This window comes from Thamnophis elegans, chromosome 2 (genome assembly GCF_009769535.1).
Source record: "Thamnophis elegans isolate rThaEle1 chromosome 2, rThaEle1.pri, whole genome shotgun sequence".
NCBI classification, from domain to species: domain Eukaryota; kingdom Metazoa; phylum Chordata; class Lepidosauria; order Squamata; family Colubridae; genus Thamnophis; species Thamnophis elegans.
In genome coordinates, this window is record NC_045542.1 from 149,142,732 (window position 1) to 149,162,156 (window position 19,425).

At 43.1% G+C, this 19,425-nt stretch overlaps 1 protein-coding gene across 1 annotated transcript; it reads right to left on the bottom strand.

Moving 5' to 3' along the window:
• Positions 1–1,402: 1,402 nt before the first annotated feature.
• On the bottom strand, positions 1,403–19,106 carry LOC116524056 (early activation antigen CD69-like). Its single transcript, XM_032239152.1, has 6 exons — positions 18,959–19,106; positions 17,990–18,048; positions 14,866–15,111; positions 6,159–6,262; positions 3,797–3,942; positions 1,403–1,527 (listed from the first exon to the last, which is right to left on the bottom strand). The coding sequence occupies exons 1-6, from the start codon at positions 19,104–19,106 to the stop codon at positions 1,403–1,405; spliced, it is 828 nt and encodes a 275-aa protein (XP_032095043.1).
• Positions 19,107–19,425: the final 319 nt, after the last annotated feature.

Below are 19,425 nucleotides of genomic sequence, written 5' to 3' on the forward strand. Positions count from 1 at the left end.
ACATCTTATTCTTTAAGGTCACTCAGTCGCTCATCCAAACCAAACAGTAAGTGTCAAACTATAGATTTAACCCTGGTAGGTTCCAATCCTCTTTCGTATTCTGCAAGAATTTACATTTAACTTTTGTTTTTGTCCATTTGTCATGTGAATTTTGATATACATTTTTTGCCATTGTTTGAATGGAATATGGGCCATAAATACTGGTAATTTCTGAAATTTGTCAGAAGTGGTATAGGGCAGTGATGGCGAAACTTCTTGACACCGAGTACCGAAAAGATTGTGTGGAAACATTGCATGTCACATGCGCTCATTGTGGCCACACTCCGGAAAAGCCAAACTTCTGGGTTTTGGTCCACATGCACACCTGACAATCAGCTGGTTGGCAAACATGCGCACCCTGGTTTTCAGCACTGCTGCATATGCGAAGGACAGCTGATCGTCACACATACATACGCGCCACAAACCCAGAAGACAAACATACAAGGCTGCGTGTGCCAGGCGACAGGGCTTCACATGCCACTTTGGGCATGTGTGCCATAGGTTCACCATCACAAGTAGAGGTTTCCTGCTTGAGTAGGGGATTGGACTGGAAGGCCTCAAAGGTTGCCTTCTAACTCTGATATTCTGTTATTCTGAAATAAAAACAATACCAGGTAAAACATTCATCTTCATTACAAAAATTATGCCCACCAAAGTAATTGTAATTTTTGCCTCCTCAGTAAGGCTTTTTTAATGTCATTCCAAACAGTCACATAATTTAAAACAATTATTCCCTTTTAATAATTTAAACAATACAGACAAAAAAGACAAACAGGTAGATGCAAACATTTCATATTGACTGTTGTGACTCAGCAGAAGTTTGCTGTGAGTTGAGTCGGGATGCAGGAATAACAATGCAGCTGGGGCTCGTTAGTGGGGTTCTGGAGATAAAAGGACTGATGGTGCCACGCCCTGGTTGCAGAAGTCAACGTTCATCGTTCGTCGTTCGTTCATGGTTCATGGTTCATCGGTCGTGGTTTGTTTGTGAGAGGCACTTAGACAAGTGATTTGCTTTCTGTAAGCCTGATTCAAAGAGACACTTGGAGAAGTGATCTGCTTTCTTTCTGTACACCTGGTTTGGCCATAAGAGATCTTTGTTTTTGCATTCTGTTATCTTCTTGCCAGAGACTTTATTTATGTTTATTTTTGGGCTCGCAGCCAGCGTGAGCCAAGGCTGATAAAGTTCTTTCCTTTTAAGTCTGTCTGCGTGTTGTCTTTGAACGAGCGAAGAAGGGGCGACAGAACATTGACTCATCGGTACTTACTTTACAATAACATGGTTAAAATCAGCCTCAGATATAAGATCTAGCAAGAACATTAATTAATCCTATAAAGTATGCAGGAAAGCAACAAATGGCAAGCCTTACACCAACGTGACGCATAGATTGACATATAGCCGTTTCTGCACACACAAGGAGGGCTTCAAACGGTTAATGGAGAGTGCCTCAGCAAACCGCAAGAAACCAGCATTCTGATGGTATAGTAGAACTATAAAGGATAAATATAGTCACATAATTATTTTGAAATAAGTTAGAATTTGTATTAATCAATGTAACCCCAAGCTTTTGCTCCACTTTAAAACCTGACATTCTCATTGAAATTTTCAGATGGTGCACAGTCATATACTTAGCCAACATTTTTGTTCATTAAAGCTGGCTAAAGCACCAAAGTCATTCAGCTTCTTCATTAAATATTGCATTTCACTTTTTAGATCTTGTTGAATCAAAACAAAATAGTCAACAACAGTTCCCAATGTGTACATTCCTTTTTTAATCTTCAAATGTAATATTTTCCCACCCTGTCTAATATCTCTAGTCAAGATTTCCAAAATAAAAAAGTAAAAAAAGGATATATTCAGTTCATATTTAGGAGCTTCCCACTTTTTTTTATTATAATTTTTTTTATTTATTTATTTTACAACTCCTCCTTCTTTACATATTGTAGAAAGTGTATCAGCTGGTTACAAAAGGCTTTTGTGCATCTCTTCCACCGTCATCAAATATAATTCATATTAATTCAAGTATCTTAACTCAAATATTTACTATATTAACATCATCATACCTCCACTTTTATTTGACTATAGTTATTTAAACATCCTCCATCCTTAAATATACCAAGATTCAATATATAACCACATACTGGCATTTCATTTACTTATTTGTAAAATCCTCCATTAACATTAAATCCTCATATCCTGTTTTAGCTAAACATCCATAATATTTAATACCAAAATTTTCTAATTCTCCATGTATATAATTTATTATCATTATCCTTTCTTTATTTAACTATATCCTATATCATAACATCCCCCTATTAGTTAAAACTTAACTGTATTTAATTTTGTTTTTTATTATAATTATTATTGTTATTAATAATCTTTATATATAGTCCAAAAATATTTCTAACCTTCCCTTCTCATATCCAATGATTACTTATCATAACAGCTCAACATTGTATACATTACTATCATTATCCATTTTTATTTAACTATACCTATTACCACTGGTTTTAGCTAAGTTTAGCTAATTTTGAATTATACTCTTCCATCTATCAACCTGTATCTCTCCAATAACAAAACAATCTTATATCTACTGCCATTTGTGGATCCAATTCTCCAAACATCTTTTTAAACAAGTTTGTACAAAATAATCTTTGCACCTTCTTGTTTATAGTATCTCTCATATAATGTTGACGCCCACCTTTTGTTTCCTTTGTCAGCTTGTCTTTACTTCTCAGCAGTGTTATCAAATGTTTTGCAAATAGTATTTCACAGTCCATAAATTCTTTAATGCTTTTTTCTCCTATGTCCTGTCCTTTGAAATAAATTTTCTCTCCATTTAATTCCTCTTCAAATATTCCATTCTTTCCTCCCTCAGAAATAAACCAATTGCCACGAATGTCAACAATCTCAAACTCTTTATATCCGTCCATTTCAATTTTTTGAATTTCCATCTTCTTATTTTGTATTTGATAAACATCCTCAGTTTTTTCATCACAATTGCCAAATACACGAGATAATCCAATTTTTTTTCAATTCTTTCCTCTGTATCAAATACCCTCTTCAAAGCTGAAAGTATCGCTTGGAGAGAGGCTTGAAGAGACGCCATGTTTACACGCAGTTGTATTTTTTCTTGAAAGCTCAGCAAGACTAAAAACACTCAGCAGTGAAAGCAAACTACAAAGGAACAGCTGTACAATCTTATCAGATCTTAAGCCAGAACAGCCAAGCAATAAAAGTGTTGAGATGTAAACAGTCAATTTGTATCTTACAGAGAGTCAGAAGAAATGTTAGAGTAGTCCGTCTATTTGAAAAGGTTTACTTAGAATCAATCCATGTAAATAACATTTAAAAAGTAAGATAACCACTGTCCAGAACCATTACAAAAATCAAAATCGCCGCTAAGTTCTTCTATTCTTTGATAAGAGTTAGTTTTAAAATTTTTAGGCAGTCCGTTGTTTTTTTAAAACAATAAAAGTTTCTCACCAGCTTAACACTTAACACTTCTCCATATTGCCCTGACTTTGTCAGTCTTGAAGGACTGGAATTTTTACTGCTAGCAGTAGACTTTAAACCTGCTTTTCTCTGAGATTTTGCGATATCCCCGAGATCAGCAAGATGTAATCTTCCTGTTCACCATCTCTTCGGGATGATTTAGGTCCATTAGAACCCCCCAGCAATAAAAGTATCGAGTGCGATCTCAGAGCTTTGAGATCGCACGTCGTCTCGTCACGGCATCCAGGCTCCGCCCCCAGGAGCTTCCCACTTTTGATGAGGTTGTCTTTGCCAGTATTGCTGCAACTTTGTTACAACTGCATAAAAAACCTTTCTCCACTGTGCACTTTGTACTACTGGCCCCTTCTGCATTTATATATGCACATAAGCCTTCTCCATGAATTGGAAACCTGCAAAAAGGACAAGGAAGTACTATCAGCATGACAGAGATAACTAAGGACAGAAATTAGCATTACAGGAAGAATCCTTCCAAGAAGATTCCCCATTTTAGAGCATAGCGAATTTCAGCCAATACTGTGCCTCCAGGCTGCACTGGATCGATGTTGGGAAATAGCTAATCTTGAAGGAGGGGTCAAGCAGGGGTCAAGCTTGGAGTCGTTATGCTGCCATAAACAGCATAAGCATCACCCAGAATTGATGAAACCTTATCTAGTCATTCTCAGGGGAAGGCAAACACTCTGGGAGATTCTTTTAACCTAGGTGATAAACAATAAAGTTCAGCTTGAGGTTATTCACAATTTCTCAACCTTGGCAAATTTAAGAAGTGTGGACTTCAGCTACCAGAATGCACCAGGCAGTCATGGTAGCTGAGAATTCTGGGAGTTGAAGGCCTTGTATCTTAAAGTTGTCACGCTGAGAAACTCTGTCTTATGGATGTAGCCCTTGAGGGGGAGGGGAAGCAAATTGCTATGTTATTGAAGGAGTATATGAATCAATATGAATCAATATTTGCTTCTGCTTATATTATTGTATACTGTCACAAATTAGTTGTTTTCTAGCCTAGCAAATTGTAACCTTAATGCAAATGTTATCTCACTGCTGCGTCTCTCAAAGCTTGGCACATTTTTGAAAGCTAGTAGAAGAGATTGTTACACAGGAATATCAAACTGTATAGATAAAGGAACCAAACTAGGGAGTTTTCCTGGCTCATAAATCCTTAAAACATTCTGTTGAAAAAAACAACTTGGCAAAAGGGGGCTGCCACCCCCTACACAAGGCTATAGGAATTCTCCATGGTAGTGGACCTGGGTACTTGAGAGACCGCATTCTGCCAATTACCTCCCATAGATCTATTAGATCCCACAGATTAGGCCTCCTCTGAATTCCATCCACCGGCCAATGCCGGCTGTCGACCACCCGGAGGAGGGCCTTTTCTGTGGCTGCTCCGGCCCTCTGGAACGATCTCCCCGTGGAGATTCGGAACCTCACCACCCTTCAGGCTATCCGTAAAGCCATTAAGACCTGGCTGTCCCAGCAGGCCTGCGGCTGCTGAGTTCCACCCCCACTCAAATTGGTCGCATTTGTTGAGACTTTTAAATTGGTCCTGTATTGTCTATTTTTTGTTCTGTTTTTTTTTTTGTATTGTATCCCTTCCCCTCCCGGTTTCTCAGCCGCCCTGAGTCGCTTCGGGAATAGGGCGGCATACAAGTTGAATAAAATCCAAATCCAAATCCATAGATAAGAATTCTCCATAAAAAACAACTTGGTAAAAGGGGGCTGCCACCCCCTACACAAGGCTATAGGAATTCTCCACAGAGGCAGGAGCTTGAACAAAAGAACGCTTTAAAGATCACGTTGGTAATGAACCTTTGTCTCTGATTGGATAAACTTTATTTCTATCTGCCTAAAATGTATATAACACTCTGAGCCACTCTTGCGTGGTGTGGCTATTCCTTACATGCATTTGTTTGTATGTTTTGGATATAGTTTTGTCACCCAGCTTTTGCTATGGCCATAAATAAAAGCTGATACTTTTTGCAAGCCTCATCTCTAGTCTCTCTCTCTCTTTGGCATCTCAGTGGCTCTGGGAAAACTGCTGGAACCTTACATTATGACAGTGTTTTTCAACCACTGTGCCGCGGCACACTAATGTGCCGTGACATAGTGTAAGGTGTGCCGTGGGAAAATTACTTTATATATAGTCAATATAGGCACAGAGTTAAATTTTTTTAACATTTTCTAATGGTGGTGTGCCTCGTGATTTTTTTCATGAAAAAAGTGTGCCTTTGCACAAAAAAGGTTGAAAAACACTGCATTATGATAAACTGGGCTCCTCCTCCCCCCTGTTTATAAACGTATCAAAACTGGGACCAGACCCATCTGCTCTTGAATTTGTATGTCATCTCAGCTATCCCAAACATCTCAGTCAGGACAGTTGGTCAGCAATGATTGGACCACCAGATATTTCATGCTGTTGCCTGAGCAATTCCTCCCCCACCCCCCAGTTTTCTGTTTCTTATATTTTGAGGATAAAAGCTTTGCTAAAAATTATCTTGATTCTTATTATCCTTTCATCCATTCAAACTGAAGTGTTATGTATATAAGTGCTTCAAATAGGAAAATAGCTCTGGAGGTCTATAAACAAAATTTGTAAAAATGTACTTACTGATTTCTAAACTCTGTGCCATTGGCCCATTTCCAGACCTTGTTAGTTTCTCTTGAAAGGCCAAACCAGTAATCAAAGGGACCTAAAAAATGTACCCAAAAATCCTAGAAGGAAAATAATGTATAATGAAATCCCCCATTTAGCAGGCTAATTGGAGATAAAAAGGGTTTATTATTTTTGAACATTGAATGCTAATATATATCATTTGTGTCAAATTGTTTCATTTGTAGAAGATTCTAAAGTTAAATTAACATTAATGAATTAATTAAAGCAATGTCTGTGTAACAGCCTTGTCAGAACTATTTCAGAGATAGTGGGCTTGTCCTTTCTTTTGGGGAGATATATACAGAGAAATTGGATCTTTTGCATCAGAGGTGGGTTGCTTCTGGTTCGGTCCGGTTCAGCTGAACTGGTAGTGGTGATCTGGCCTGGGTCGCACAACTGGCAGTGACCCAGGCTGATCACACCCCCAAACTGGTTTCCTGGTATCTTTTGCTGTTGCCGGCATGTTTCCGCGCATGCGTAGAACAATTTTCAGTCAACTGCACCTGCGCGAGCAATGCACGGCGGGCGCAAAGCGAAGCGAACCAATACCAACCAGTAGAGGAACCCACCCCTGGTTTGCATCCAAAATCCACTAAAAGGAGCTCTGCAATGATATATACTTATCTCTATTTAAATTTAAGGTGCGTTGCACAGGATGAAGAAGGAATATATTAGTTTCTCTTACTCATAATGATACCTATGCTTAAATATTTCTTACCATTAATCAAGATAACAAAAAGCTTTATGCAGATAAAGTCTTTATTTGGTTATCTGCATTAAGCCTGATGTTGACTCTTACTGTTCACATAGATTTCACCTTCTCTCAATGGATCTGTTTCCAGCCTGATTTTTCAGGTCTTCCAATGGTGAACCAATTGCTGTTATAATTGATCATATGTTTTACTGCTGGTCATCCTTTCTTTCTCTTCCCTTTGACCTTTTCCAGGGTTATAGACTTAAGAAAAGAGTCTTTTAAGATAGTCCTCGACGTACAATCATAATGTAAATCTCCCACAATGGGTGTATGTCTTAAAATTTGTAAAATAGATTAGTTAGATGCCTTACCCAATTTTACAATTTTTTGCAGCAGTTGGTAAGTGGATAACTGCAGTTATTAATCAAATCGTGGTTGTTAAGCAGACCAATGATTTGCTATGGGCACAGTTTTGTCAAAAACTGGAAGCGCCAGATTTTAGCAGAACCATCATTAAACACTGAATGGCTGTAAATGCAGCCATGTTGCTGAGTGCCCAAAATTGGATCATGTTACAGTCAAATGAACCTGACAATCAAAATATTGAATCCTCGTCATAAGTAGGCTTTTGGGGGTCGGTCATGACTTTAAATAGTCATAAGTTGAGGGCTACCTAGATATAAAGTTCCCAGAACACAAACCTGGTCCCAAGGGAATCACCCTTTTTTTAACTATTACCCTCTAGAAGATGGTACAGGACAATAAAAACAAGGACAAATAGGCTGAAAAACAGCTTCTATCTCAGAACAGTAATTATATTGAATTCTACTGTATAGCACAATATTAATGCAATATCAGGGGTTTTAATTCAATTGTATAGAATGTGAAGCATGTGCGTTTGTGTTTCATTTTTATAGTTTTCCTATGTGTATTGTACACTGAAAATAGAATTTAATTTTGTTGTACGAGGTGCAATGACAATAAAGTAAAGTTAGTAAATAAGTAAGTAGGCAAGTAAGTAAGGGAATCTAAATTGAAAGAAGGTAAGTGTGGTTTAATAATTGCAAGGAGCATTGATAACCTGTGCTATGCTGATGATGTTTGGAATGTTTGGAATGTTTATTATAATTTATAGGCCGCCCTTTTCCCTGAGGGGACTCAGGGCGGCTTACAAAACACGGGGAAGGGGGTAAAAAGACAAAAAACATAAGACAATACATAATATTAAAAATAGAGCACAACATTCATTCATCATTCGGGAGGGGACAAACTAACATTTTTCATCCCCAGGCCTGACGGGATAGCCAGATCTTAAGGGCCGTGCGGAAGGCCTGGGCGGTGGTGAGGGTGCGGATCTCCACGGGGAGATTGTTCCATAGCGTCGGAGCTGCAACTGAGAAGGCTCTCCTCCGCGTAGTCGCCAGTCGGCACTGACTGGCGGATGGAATTCGGAGGAGGCCTACCCTGTGCGATCTGATGGGACGCAGGGAGGTAATTGGCAGAAGGCGGTCTCTCAAATAGCCAGATCCACTACCATGGAGCGCTTTGTGAGTGGTAAGTAGGACCTTGAAGTGCACCCGGAGATCAACAGGTAGCCAGCGCAGCTCACGGAGGATCGGTGTTATGTGGGCGAACCGTGGTGCGCCCACGATCACTCGCGCGGCCGCATTCTGGACTAGCTGAAGTCGCCGGATGCTCTTCAAGGGCAGCCCCATGTAGAGCACATTGCAGTATTCCAGCCTGGAGATCACAAGGGCTCGAGTGACTGTTGTGAGTGCCTCCCGGTTCAGGTAGGGCCGCAACTGGCGCACCAGGCGAACCTGAGCAAATGCCCCCCTGGTCACAGCTGACAAGTGATGGTCAAAACTCAGCTGTGGATCCAGGAGGACTCCCAAGTTGCGGACCCTGTCTGAGGGGTATAAATTTTGTCCCCCCAGCCTGATTGATGGAACATTAACCAAATTATTGGGAGGAAAACACAACAGCCACTCGGTCTTTTCCGGGTTGAGCACCAGTTTGTTAGCTCTCATCCAGTCTTTGACAGCCTCAAGGCCCCGGTTCATCACTTCCACCGCTTCATTGAGTTGGCACGGGGCGGACAGATACAGCTTGTATCGTCCGCATACTGATGGTATTTTATCCCGTGCCTCCGAATGATCTCGCCCAGCGGTTTCATGTATATGTTAAATAGCAGGGGGGATAAGACCGAACCCTGCGGCACCCCACAAGTAAGGGGCCTCGGGGACGATCTCTGCCCCCCCACCAACACCGACTGCGACCTGTCCGAGAGGTAGGAGGAGAACCACTGCAAAACAGTGCCGCCCACCCCCACCTCCCGCAGTCGTCGCAGAAGGATACCATGGTCGATGGTATCGAAAGCCGCTGAGAGGTCAAGGAGAACCAGGATGGACGCTTGGCCTCCATCTCTGGCTCTCCAGAGATCATCGGTCAATGCGACCAAAGCGGTTTCTGTGCTGTAACCGGGCCTGAAGCCAGACTGGAAGGGGTCAAGATAGTTAGCTTCCTCCAAGGTACGCTGAAGCTGGAAGGCCACCACCTTCTCAACAACCTTCCCCACAAAGGGGAGGTTGGAGACTGGACGGTAGTTGTTAAGAACTGCTGGATCCAAAGACGGTTTCTTCAGGAGGGGTCTCACCACCGCCGCCTTCAGCGCGGTGGGGAGATGGCCCTCCCGAAGAGAGGTGGTAACAACCGCCTGGATCCAGCCTCGTGTCACCTCACTGCTGTTGGCAACCAGCCAGGAGGGACACGGGTCCAGTATACAGGTGGAGGCACTCACAGCTCGCATAGCCTTGTCCACATCCCCGGAGGCAACATCCTGAAACTCAACCCAGAGATGGTCTGCCAGATCATTCCCCTGTGTCTCGGCTGGATCTGCGGAAGTGGCGTCCAGGTCCGATCGAAACCGAGCAACTTTGTCCGCCAAGAACTGTACATACTCCTCAGCCTTACCCTGTAAGGGGTTCTCCGTCTCCCTACTATTTAGGAGGGAGCGGGTTATCCTAAACAGGGCGGCTGGGCGGGACTCGGCGGACGCTACCAAGGAGGCAATGTGTGATCTTTTGGCTGTTCTTAGAGCCCAAACATACTCCTTGGTGCAAGATGTCAACAGTGCCCGGCTCGACTCGGACCTATCGGACCTCCACAGGTGCTCTAGGCGTCTCCTCCGGCGCTTTAACTCACGGAGCTCCTCGGTGAACCAAGGAGGCCTCCGTGGGCCGCTGACCCGGAGGGGCCGTAGTGGCGCAATCCGGTCCAGAGACTCTGATGCTGCCGAGTGCCAGGCAGCAGCAAGAGTCTCCGCCGAACTGTGGGCGAGAGCATCTGGAATAACCCCAAGCTCCGTCTGGAACCTTACTGGGTCCATAAGTCGCCTGGGGCGGAACCACCTGGTCGGTTCCTCCTCCCTACGGTGGGGGTTTGGCCTCCGGAAGTCTAGCCTCAGTAGGCAGTGGTCTGACCACGACAGGGGAATGATCTCATTTCCCCTCAGACCAAGATCATAACTCCACTGCTCCGAGAGGAATACGAGGTCGAGTGTGTGGCCCGCTGAGTGGGTTGGGCCTCGAATTACCTGGGTCAAGCCCATGGCTGTCATGGAAGCCATGAACTCCTGCGCTCCATCAGAGTGTTCACCGAGCGAAGGCAAATTGAAGTCCCCCAGAACCATAAGCCTAGGGAACTCAACCGCCAGCTCGGCTACTGACTCGAGGAGCGAGGGGAGGGCTGCTGCAACGCAGTTGGGAGGCAGGTACGTAAGCAGCAAACCCACTTGACCCTTGAGGTCCAGCGTCACCAGTAGGGACTCACACCCGGCAAGCTCCGGAGCAGGGATCCTACGAGGTACTAAAGACTCCCGGATTACAATAGCCACACCGCCACCCCTTCCCTGGGCTCTCGGCTGATGAAGCACCTGAAATCCGTCTGGGCACATCTCTACGAGGGGGACTCCTCCCTCCGTGCCCAGCCATGTCTCAGTAATACATGCCAGGTCTGCGCCCTCGTCTGTTATCAAGTCCCGGACGAGGGGAGCCTTGTGAACAACAGACCTGGCATTTAGCGACAACAGCCTGAGACCAGGGTCCTGACTACTCGCGCCATCTGACCTTGGAGTGGGACTCATAGGGCCGGAAGGAGGGATCTCTGTGATATAGCGAACCCTCCTTCCCCGGTAATGGCCAGCCCTAAAGTCCCCGCCGTATCTGCCTCTCCCTGTTATGACCGCAATGCTCCGACCCTCTCCCGTGGATGTAGTTCCCCCAACCACCCCGGTGGCCCCCGCAAATCCCACCAGGTCCTCCGAATCATACATACTCATTCACTCACTCAGACAGTCCCCACATAGTGATTAAAACACATAAATACAACAATAATAATAATAAAAAGTGGGATCATTCATTCAATCTCATACATACTCCTAGCGTATCCCAAACACAGTCAGAAAAGATAGTAAAAGATAGAAAAAGGAAAAAAAAAAAAAGATTAGAATTGCGCACTTATTACGATGTTAGAAAGCGAGTCCAGATCGGGCCAAATGGCTCTCCATAATTAAAGTAATTAAAATAGATGTTGTGATTAGCGTCCAGTTATAGTCCGGAGAAGGTATACGGGGGGGTAGTTCGTATTCCCCTCTTCTGTTGGTCTGGATAAGTCCAAAAAGTCCGGAATAAATAGAGGGGATAGGAGGTCGTCTTCCACCAGTGCTGCTCCAAATAGAGTTCCCAAGATAATAGTGGTAGGTAATGATGCTGATGGTACTCGAAGCCAAATAAAGCTCTGTTAGCGGGTCTGGAACCAGATGGAACTGAGATAGCAGGACCAAAGACAGATGGAACTTGGCTAGTAAGTCTGGGTAACCAAACACCACAATCAGATGTGGCTGGAAATTAAAAACCCACCATAAGGGGGCGCCAGATGATACGTGGAAGACACAAGGCAGAGCCTCACCGGAGCGAAGGGAGGCAGGAAATAAAATGCGTCCAGGGAGCCACCTGACTGGGCAGGTATAAAGAAGGGAGGAGGCAATGCTGGGAGGGAAGTAAGGCTGGATGGAAAAAGGGGCCATCCGGAGGGGCTGGTGCAGCGTCGGGGGAAACCGCCCATCCACTCTGCTCAGTCCCCACACTGCTCCGATACGTTCTCTCTCCCTCCAAGATGATGATAGTTTCACACAGCCCCAATGAGGCAGTTCAATAAGCCTGGTAGGAAAAGTTCGATAAGCCAGGTAGAAAAGCCAGGTAGAGAGGCCAGAAGCCACCACCGTTGCAGCCGGCGTGATGTTACTCCTCCCACCGCCAAATAATGCAAACAGCTCACGGAGCCCAAAACCCCAAAGTTGTAGAGCCCGGGGGCGTCCCGAAACGGCGACCCCTGCAAGGGACTGGGCTGGTCCTATAAATTCTCTCTCCTTCCAAAACGGCAATAGTCCCGTAAAACCCCAGTGCTGTGGCTCAATAGACGAAAGAAAATCGCCTGGATCGAAAAACGCTGACACGACGCCGCCCCCCCCACTGTCGGATAACGCGGACGGCTCGCAGCTCACAGACCTTCGAGATCGTGCTGTCCGGGGTCGCTCAAAAACGGCGACCCCCGCAAAGGTTTGGGCTCCTCGGGTCCCCTGGATTCCGGACATCCCCGGAACCTTCTTCGGGCGCATAAATTTCAGGGTTTTCGGATGTTTTTCCAGCGTTTGCTCTCCTTATCGTCTGGAGCAAAACGCCTGGGCGCCATCTTCCGTTCTCGCACATGCGCAGGGTGGCTACAGATAGCCAAAACTGCAAAGGATTTCTATAGTCTGGTAATAAAAATCAAGGAGTACAGTGAAAAATCAGGACTAAAATCAAGTACTATAAAAAGAATTCCAAACTAATGACAACAGGTAAAAAAAAAAATAGTCATAGAACTGACAAGAATGAGAACTGCCGGCAATGGTTTTCCCTATATCGTTCTGTGAAAGATTGGCCATGGAAGAAGCAGGATAAAACCTTTTCAATGTTGGAGAAACTGCTGAGAATACCATGCATCGTTAAGAAATATATCATAGAACAAATGAATTCAGAGTTCTTACTTGAGGTACAAATGACCAGGCTGAAATGAATGTTTTGGACACCCTGTGTGAGAAAGAGCTATTTCTCTGGAGAACTCTATAATGCCGGGAAAAGAAGAGGATGGAGGCCAGCAGCAAGATGGGTGGAATCACAGGAGTGAGGGATGTACTTCCGGAACACCTGAAATACCAGGTTGGGGACAAATACTATGGTAATAAAAAATAATAAAGCAGCAGAAGACAGAATTGGTGGTTGTAAATGGAAAATATGAGCTTGTCAACATTAGGAGAGGCATCTTCCATCTTACCCTTATTATTTGGCATTGCTATTATCCCACTTTTAATAATTTTAAAGAAAACAAATCTTGGCTACCAAACAACAGAAAATACTGATGAAATCTCACATTTGGATGTAGCTTTATGGAAAATCAGAACTCGAAATCCAGTCGTTAACAAAGAATTTGTTCTTTCTCTGTAAGAATTTTTAGCACATATATGGCAATGGAATTTGGTCTAGAGCAATGATGGCTAACCTTTTTGTCATTGTGTGGCGAAAGCGCATGTGTGAAAGTGCATGCATGTGTGCCCACACCTATAATGCAATGTGCATGCAACAACAACAACACCCCTGTGATGCCCATCCCCCTGCGCATGTGTGCGCAACCCCCTCCCCATCCCCTATTTTGCTTAGCAGGCCTCCCTGAAGCCTCCTGGGATGCCCATGTGTGGTGGAGCTGAGCTAGGGTGACAACATGGGTTTAGAGAAATGTGCTGCAGGAGCAATAAATTGGGATAAAATCCACAAACAGTAATGGAATTGAAATGCTGAATAGTGAAACCATCAGGATGACACCTATAAGTATCTGGATACTTTGCAGTTGGATAATATCAACCGTTGAAAAGTTAAAATTAAAACGTGATTAGCAAAAGATACATCCAAAGGGTGAGAAAAGTGCCAAAGGCAAAATTGAATATTGGAAACATCATCAAAGTCAATACCTGGGCCATACCTTTGAAATGATACACAGCTGCAACAGGACCATAAGCTGAATTGGAGAGTTTGGACCAGAAAACAAGAAAGCTAATGAAAATCATAATGCATTACATTGGCTGATTACACAATAGACAGCCAAGAACAAGCAGTGATGCAAGTTAAAATTTGGAACGTATTAAAGGTGCAGGAAAGAAAACAGGACTATTGAAATGTGTAATAAAATCTGAATAGAATGCTGGCAAGGTAAATCATCACATGGTCAATTTCTATAAAAGATTGTGAGGAGGAATGTGGATAAAGATAAACCTTTTACAAATGAAACATTAAAAACGAAACTGAAGTCTTGAATTTAGTTGCTCAAAAGGAAGCTAGTCAAACCTATTCAACCAAGGTTTGAATTAAAAAAAAAATCAAATGTTTCAAAGTGCAGATTGTGCAAAGAAACGGATGAAACAATAGTTTATATATTCAACTTGCGCAAGAAGATTACATGAAAAGTTTACAAACAACAACATAACACAGTCACCAAATAATTCAGTGAAACATATGTAAAATCAACATGTGCCAATAGTGAAAAATTGATGGGAACGTGTAGTAGAAACAGTAGTAAAATATGAGCAGGTTAAGATATTGTGGGATTTCCAAATACAGATTGATAGCTTGATAAAATTTCAATTCCAGAGGAATAATGGGTTCTGGATTTTTATCCATTCTTTAATTTAGGACATTTTAGATATCTATATTCAAAAACTGTGCTGTAACTCAAAAACTGTCATTTGGGCTAATTTGAGGGTACAAACAGATAAACATAATGAGAGTGTTAGTAGCATACAGGTAATAATAATAAATGTAAAAGGACTGCTTTTTATATTTGTGAATACCAGGACAATTACGCAATTAATCATGATGTCTCCTTATTTCTTACCAATTCCTTCTGAGTATCAATCACTGCCAAGGATGAATTTAATAAGGAACAGGTCTTTAAACTCATAAACCAATCCTTTTCTTCTCTTGCTATATAGAAATATTTTCCCTTGTATGTAATCCAGGAATCCGTGCAGGATACATTTTGGCTTGCAAGGTAAAGAGAAGACTGGGATTGATTTCTAACTGGAAGTAAAACAAAATAGACAAAAATAGAACTCACAATTAACTACAATTCTGACAACAAAGTTTGAATAATGAATATTCAGCACTTACATGGAATTGCATAATATTTTAAGGAAACCAAGTGAGTTAACAGGTTCAAGTCTGTGACCGTAATCATTTCATTGGAACCCTCCATGGCTGCCTAATCAGTTTCACATTAAAGCTTTTTGTTTTCCTCCTAGGTGGCTTTAGCTACCATGCCAGGGAAAAAGCCAGCTGTAGAGCATTCTGTGTGATGTCTATTCCTTATTTAATGTCTGCTTACCCTCTCTTAATCACTTCCTTTCCAATTAATGTAAATGCAAACATTAATTTTCTTCTTGCTAATTATCCCAGCATTGCAGTGAACATTCCAATGGGAGGGGAAATGGGGAAACAGAGAGGGGGCCAGAGCCGAATGCCAGGGGATACAAAATACTTCATAAAATGAATTACGGAATAGATGGTTGCTGAATGCAGTAAGAATTGTTTATGATGAGAGTGAAACATTTATGAGAAGAAATATACATTTTTGTGAATGGTTCAATGTGGAATAAGATAAAGATGTGGGCCAAATGTATTATGGATAAATGTAAAAGAAGTTTTGTGGTGATTTTTGAGTAAGTGTTATGTATTGTATATAATGTATAGTTGTCAGTTGAAGTTCTCAGTCTGGTCCTCTGTTGGAGCGGGAAAATACTCTCTCCTGATTGGTTGTTTGGCTGACCAGTTTCCTATAAAGGAGCTCTGTCAGGTAGGGAGTTTAGTTGCCTCACAGGCAGTATTGAATAAAGAGCTGTTAGAAGTCACTCCAGCCTCACCTCCATTCTTCACCCAGAACTTAACAATAAGTGCACCCAAATAAATGCCATGGCATTCAGAGGTGGTATTCAGCAGGTTCGGACCAGTTCTGAAGAACTGGTTCTCTTGGTGGCGCCATAGGTGGTGCCGTCTTGTTTTCATAGTACATTTTTATAGTACTGTGCATGCGCACATAATGCATATCGAGTGCTGCACCACTATGAGCAAACCAGCCCCCACCCCTGCCCCCACCCCCCACAATATTGTAATTCTATTTTTATGGCTGTACACTGCCGGGAGTCACACTTTTTGCAAGCTCAATGGCTACTTACATATCCTTTAAATCAGTGCTTCTCAAAGTTTTTCCCTCATTAGGAAAGACTAGAAAGTCCTTTTTATCCAATGTAGGTAAAACACTTTAAGTCAATGTAAATGTTTGAGTTGGGATTCAGTAATGGGTGTGCCTTTACCCACCTTAGTCAATTTGGAATAATTTGCCTATGTTTGAGAAGCACTAAATGAATTAAATAACTAAATATGGAAGTGAGAGTTGAGTTTGTTAGGAGACACATAAAAGTAGACTAGCTACTGCTGCAGGAAAACTATACCTGCTTGGTATAGTGATTAAGGCATCAAGCTAGAAACCAGGAGACTGTGAGCTCTAGTCTTGATTTAGACGCAAAGCATAAGACTGTGAATTCAAATCCTGCCTTAGCCATGAGAGCCGGCTAGGCAGTGGTGGGATTCCAAATCATTTCCTACCGTTTCTATGAGAGCGTGTTTCGCTTGGTGTCAGTGCTGGTGAGCTGAGCTAATTTTTTAGCTCAGCTGAGGCGCGGTAATCTGCTCTGCTACGCAAATCAGCTGAGCTAAAAAAACAAGGGAATATAGGACAAGGAACAGTGAGGGCAGGAGGGCAGGGCCAGCCAACGGTGGTATTTGCTGGCTCTCCGAACGTCTCAAAATTGGGCCAGTCCCTCTCCCTCTGCCCCAGAAAAAAACAAGACCAAACTACTCCCAAAACCTTGAAGTAGAAATGCCTCATTACTTACCAGCCAATGAAATTGCAATAATGATGATGATCAAAACTACCACTAGGATCACAAGAGCTATAATGTATTTATGTTTGCGAGCTGCAAAATAGAAAACAGGAACATATTAAAGAGTTGAAGTTCATGCTTTTATTGCAATTGTTTAAGATTGTAGTCACACGATATCATACTATATCAGGCAGGCAGAAGAGGAAAAGAATCATCCACTGCTAATGCCAATATTTGCCCTTTATGGAAAGAGTCTGTACATTTACCCCAAATCACTGGCTATAATTTGTATGATGTTTTTGTGTTCTGTATCTTAGAACTGCCTCCTTCTGGCTTTGAATGCTCCAGCTGGCAGACAAAACTATCAGGCAGTGGAATTAGGAAGGGAAGCCCAAAACCTCTGGAGAGCTTTTGTTTGGAGAAGGCAGATGTGTTTGCACATGTTAACAGTTCATGTTTGTGGTTTGACTTGCACCTGCTGATCCCACCACAGATAAACCTGAACATCTCTCATCTCCCTCCCCTTCTCTCCACAAGGAACAACAGAAGAAGGCGGCCAAGAGCACCTCTGAGGAGCACAGAAGCCCAGCCCTGGAGTCTTTTTTGTGTGGCCTTCAGGTTTCTTTCCCCACAGAACAAATCAAATGGATCTGGAATGGCCAATAGCCTGCATCCTTCTCACATTTGTGGGAGACGCAAACTCAATATCAATCCCATTGCTCTTAAATGCCCAACAGTCCTGCCAGAAGAAACAGCTGGCAACACTTGTGAGAGTGTCATGTCCAAGTCCAAAAGATCTAATATCACAACTGTATTTATATTACTGTAAAACAATGCTGCCTTGAAAATGGGAGACACCAAGGTAACATGGGATTCACACCAAAGCTTCAGTGTTGGCCTAAATTGGCTTTATGTGAAGGTTATCTTTTCAAAAAGAGAAACAGCCTTTGATTCATCAAAACCAGAGGGAAAATAAGAATCCGGGTTTTTATACCCAGTAGGTTTAGCATAGCTTCACTCACTTTGTTTTAATTCTCTCTCACACACACACACCAAGCTTACAATGCGTTCCAGGTAGGTGTCCATTTTGACCAACATTTCTTTCATGCTTTGTATCAGAGCTACGAGAAGAAAATGCAGATGTCACCACAGAAGTCAAGGGATCATAACATCCAGAATCTCCTGACCCTAAAGAAGGCAGAAAACAATACAAACAGATGTGATCCAGTTTTCTTATTAGGAAGACACTGCTCCCAATAACCATCTAGGACTCCCTGATCTGGATTTCCCTCTCTAACACAAAAAGTCAGTGGGCCTCCTCCGAATTCCATCAGCCGGCCAATGTTGGCTGGCAACTACCCGGAGGAGAGCCTTCTTGGTGGCTGCTCCGACCCTCTGGAACGAACTCCCCGTGGGGATTCGTACCCTCACCACCCTCCAGACCTTTCGCGTAGCCCTTAAGTCCTGGCTGTCCCAACAGGCCTGGGGCTAAAGATTTCAACCCCACTCGAATTGTATGACTGTTGTGTTTTTAATGATGTATCGTTTTTATGTCTGTGACTCGTTTGTCCCCCTCCCCTTGAGTTGTGAGCCGCCCTGAGTCCCCCCAGGGAAAAGGGCGGCATACAAATAAAGCATCTCAATCTCATCTCAAGTAGCTGAAACCTCACAAGATCTCCAAGTCTTCCACAGCTGAACCTTCACAGGCAGAACTCAAGGTACCTGCCAAAAATCTCGTGAGTGTTGATCATCTTGAAAGATTTCAGGTAATTATATTAGGGGACGGTGCTCAAGTCATATGACAACATCGGGATACATCTGGGATATTTCCATGGGTTTTTTTTTATGTACATTGGAAAATCTCCGTTTTTGCATGAACAGATATATGTGTTGCTGAATTCTATCTGAAACTGACATCCCACCAGAGGTGGGTTACGGCCGGTCCACCCCAGTACGGGCGTACCAGTACCTTCTAGGAGCACCAAATACTCGTACGGTGCTTCGGAAGGCCCACCCACCCGTCCTCCTTACCTGTATTTGACCCAACCGAGCCATTTTTGCACAAGCAGGCAGTGTATGGTGCCTGCGCTATGCTCTGCCGAGCAGCTGGAGCGTCGCAGGGTGGTGATGCATATGCGTGCGCAGCACACATACACATGGTGGATGCTCCCGGCCCCATCACAGCGTACCAGTTGCAATGGGATCCAGAACCCACCACTGCACCCCACTACAGAATCCCAGTTGTGAAAGTCTCTTGACTTACTCAATGAGCCTCTTAAAACTTAGAAGCTCATCTGGAAGAGTCCTCTCAGAATCTTGCAAGAGCGCCTCCGAGAAGAACAGAAGGCCAGCCCTGGAGTCTGATGTGTGTGGCCTTCAAGTTTCTTTCCCCATAGAATAAATCAAATGGATTTGGAGTGCCCAATAGTTGTGAAAGTCTCTTGACTTACTCAATGAGCATCTTAAAGCTTAGAAGATCATCTGGAAGAGACCTCCCA

What these genes read in the sequence shown, in the direction of transcription:
- LOC116524056 (XM_032239152.1), bottom strand. Translation starts at nt 19,106, where the DNA reads ATGGGGCCGGGAGCATCCACCATGTGTATGTGTGCTGCGCACGCATAT. An exon ending in CTCGGTTGGGTCAAATACAG is followed by an intron (nt 18,049 to 18,958) that starts GTAAGGAGGACG and finishes TTCTTCTCGTAG; the next exon opens with CTCTGATACAAAGCATGAAA. An exon ending in TGGTAAGAAATAAGGAGACA is followed by an intron (nt 6,263 to 14,865) that starts TCATGATTAATT and finishes TTTTCCTTCTAG; the next exon opens with GATTTTTGGGTACATTTTTT.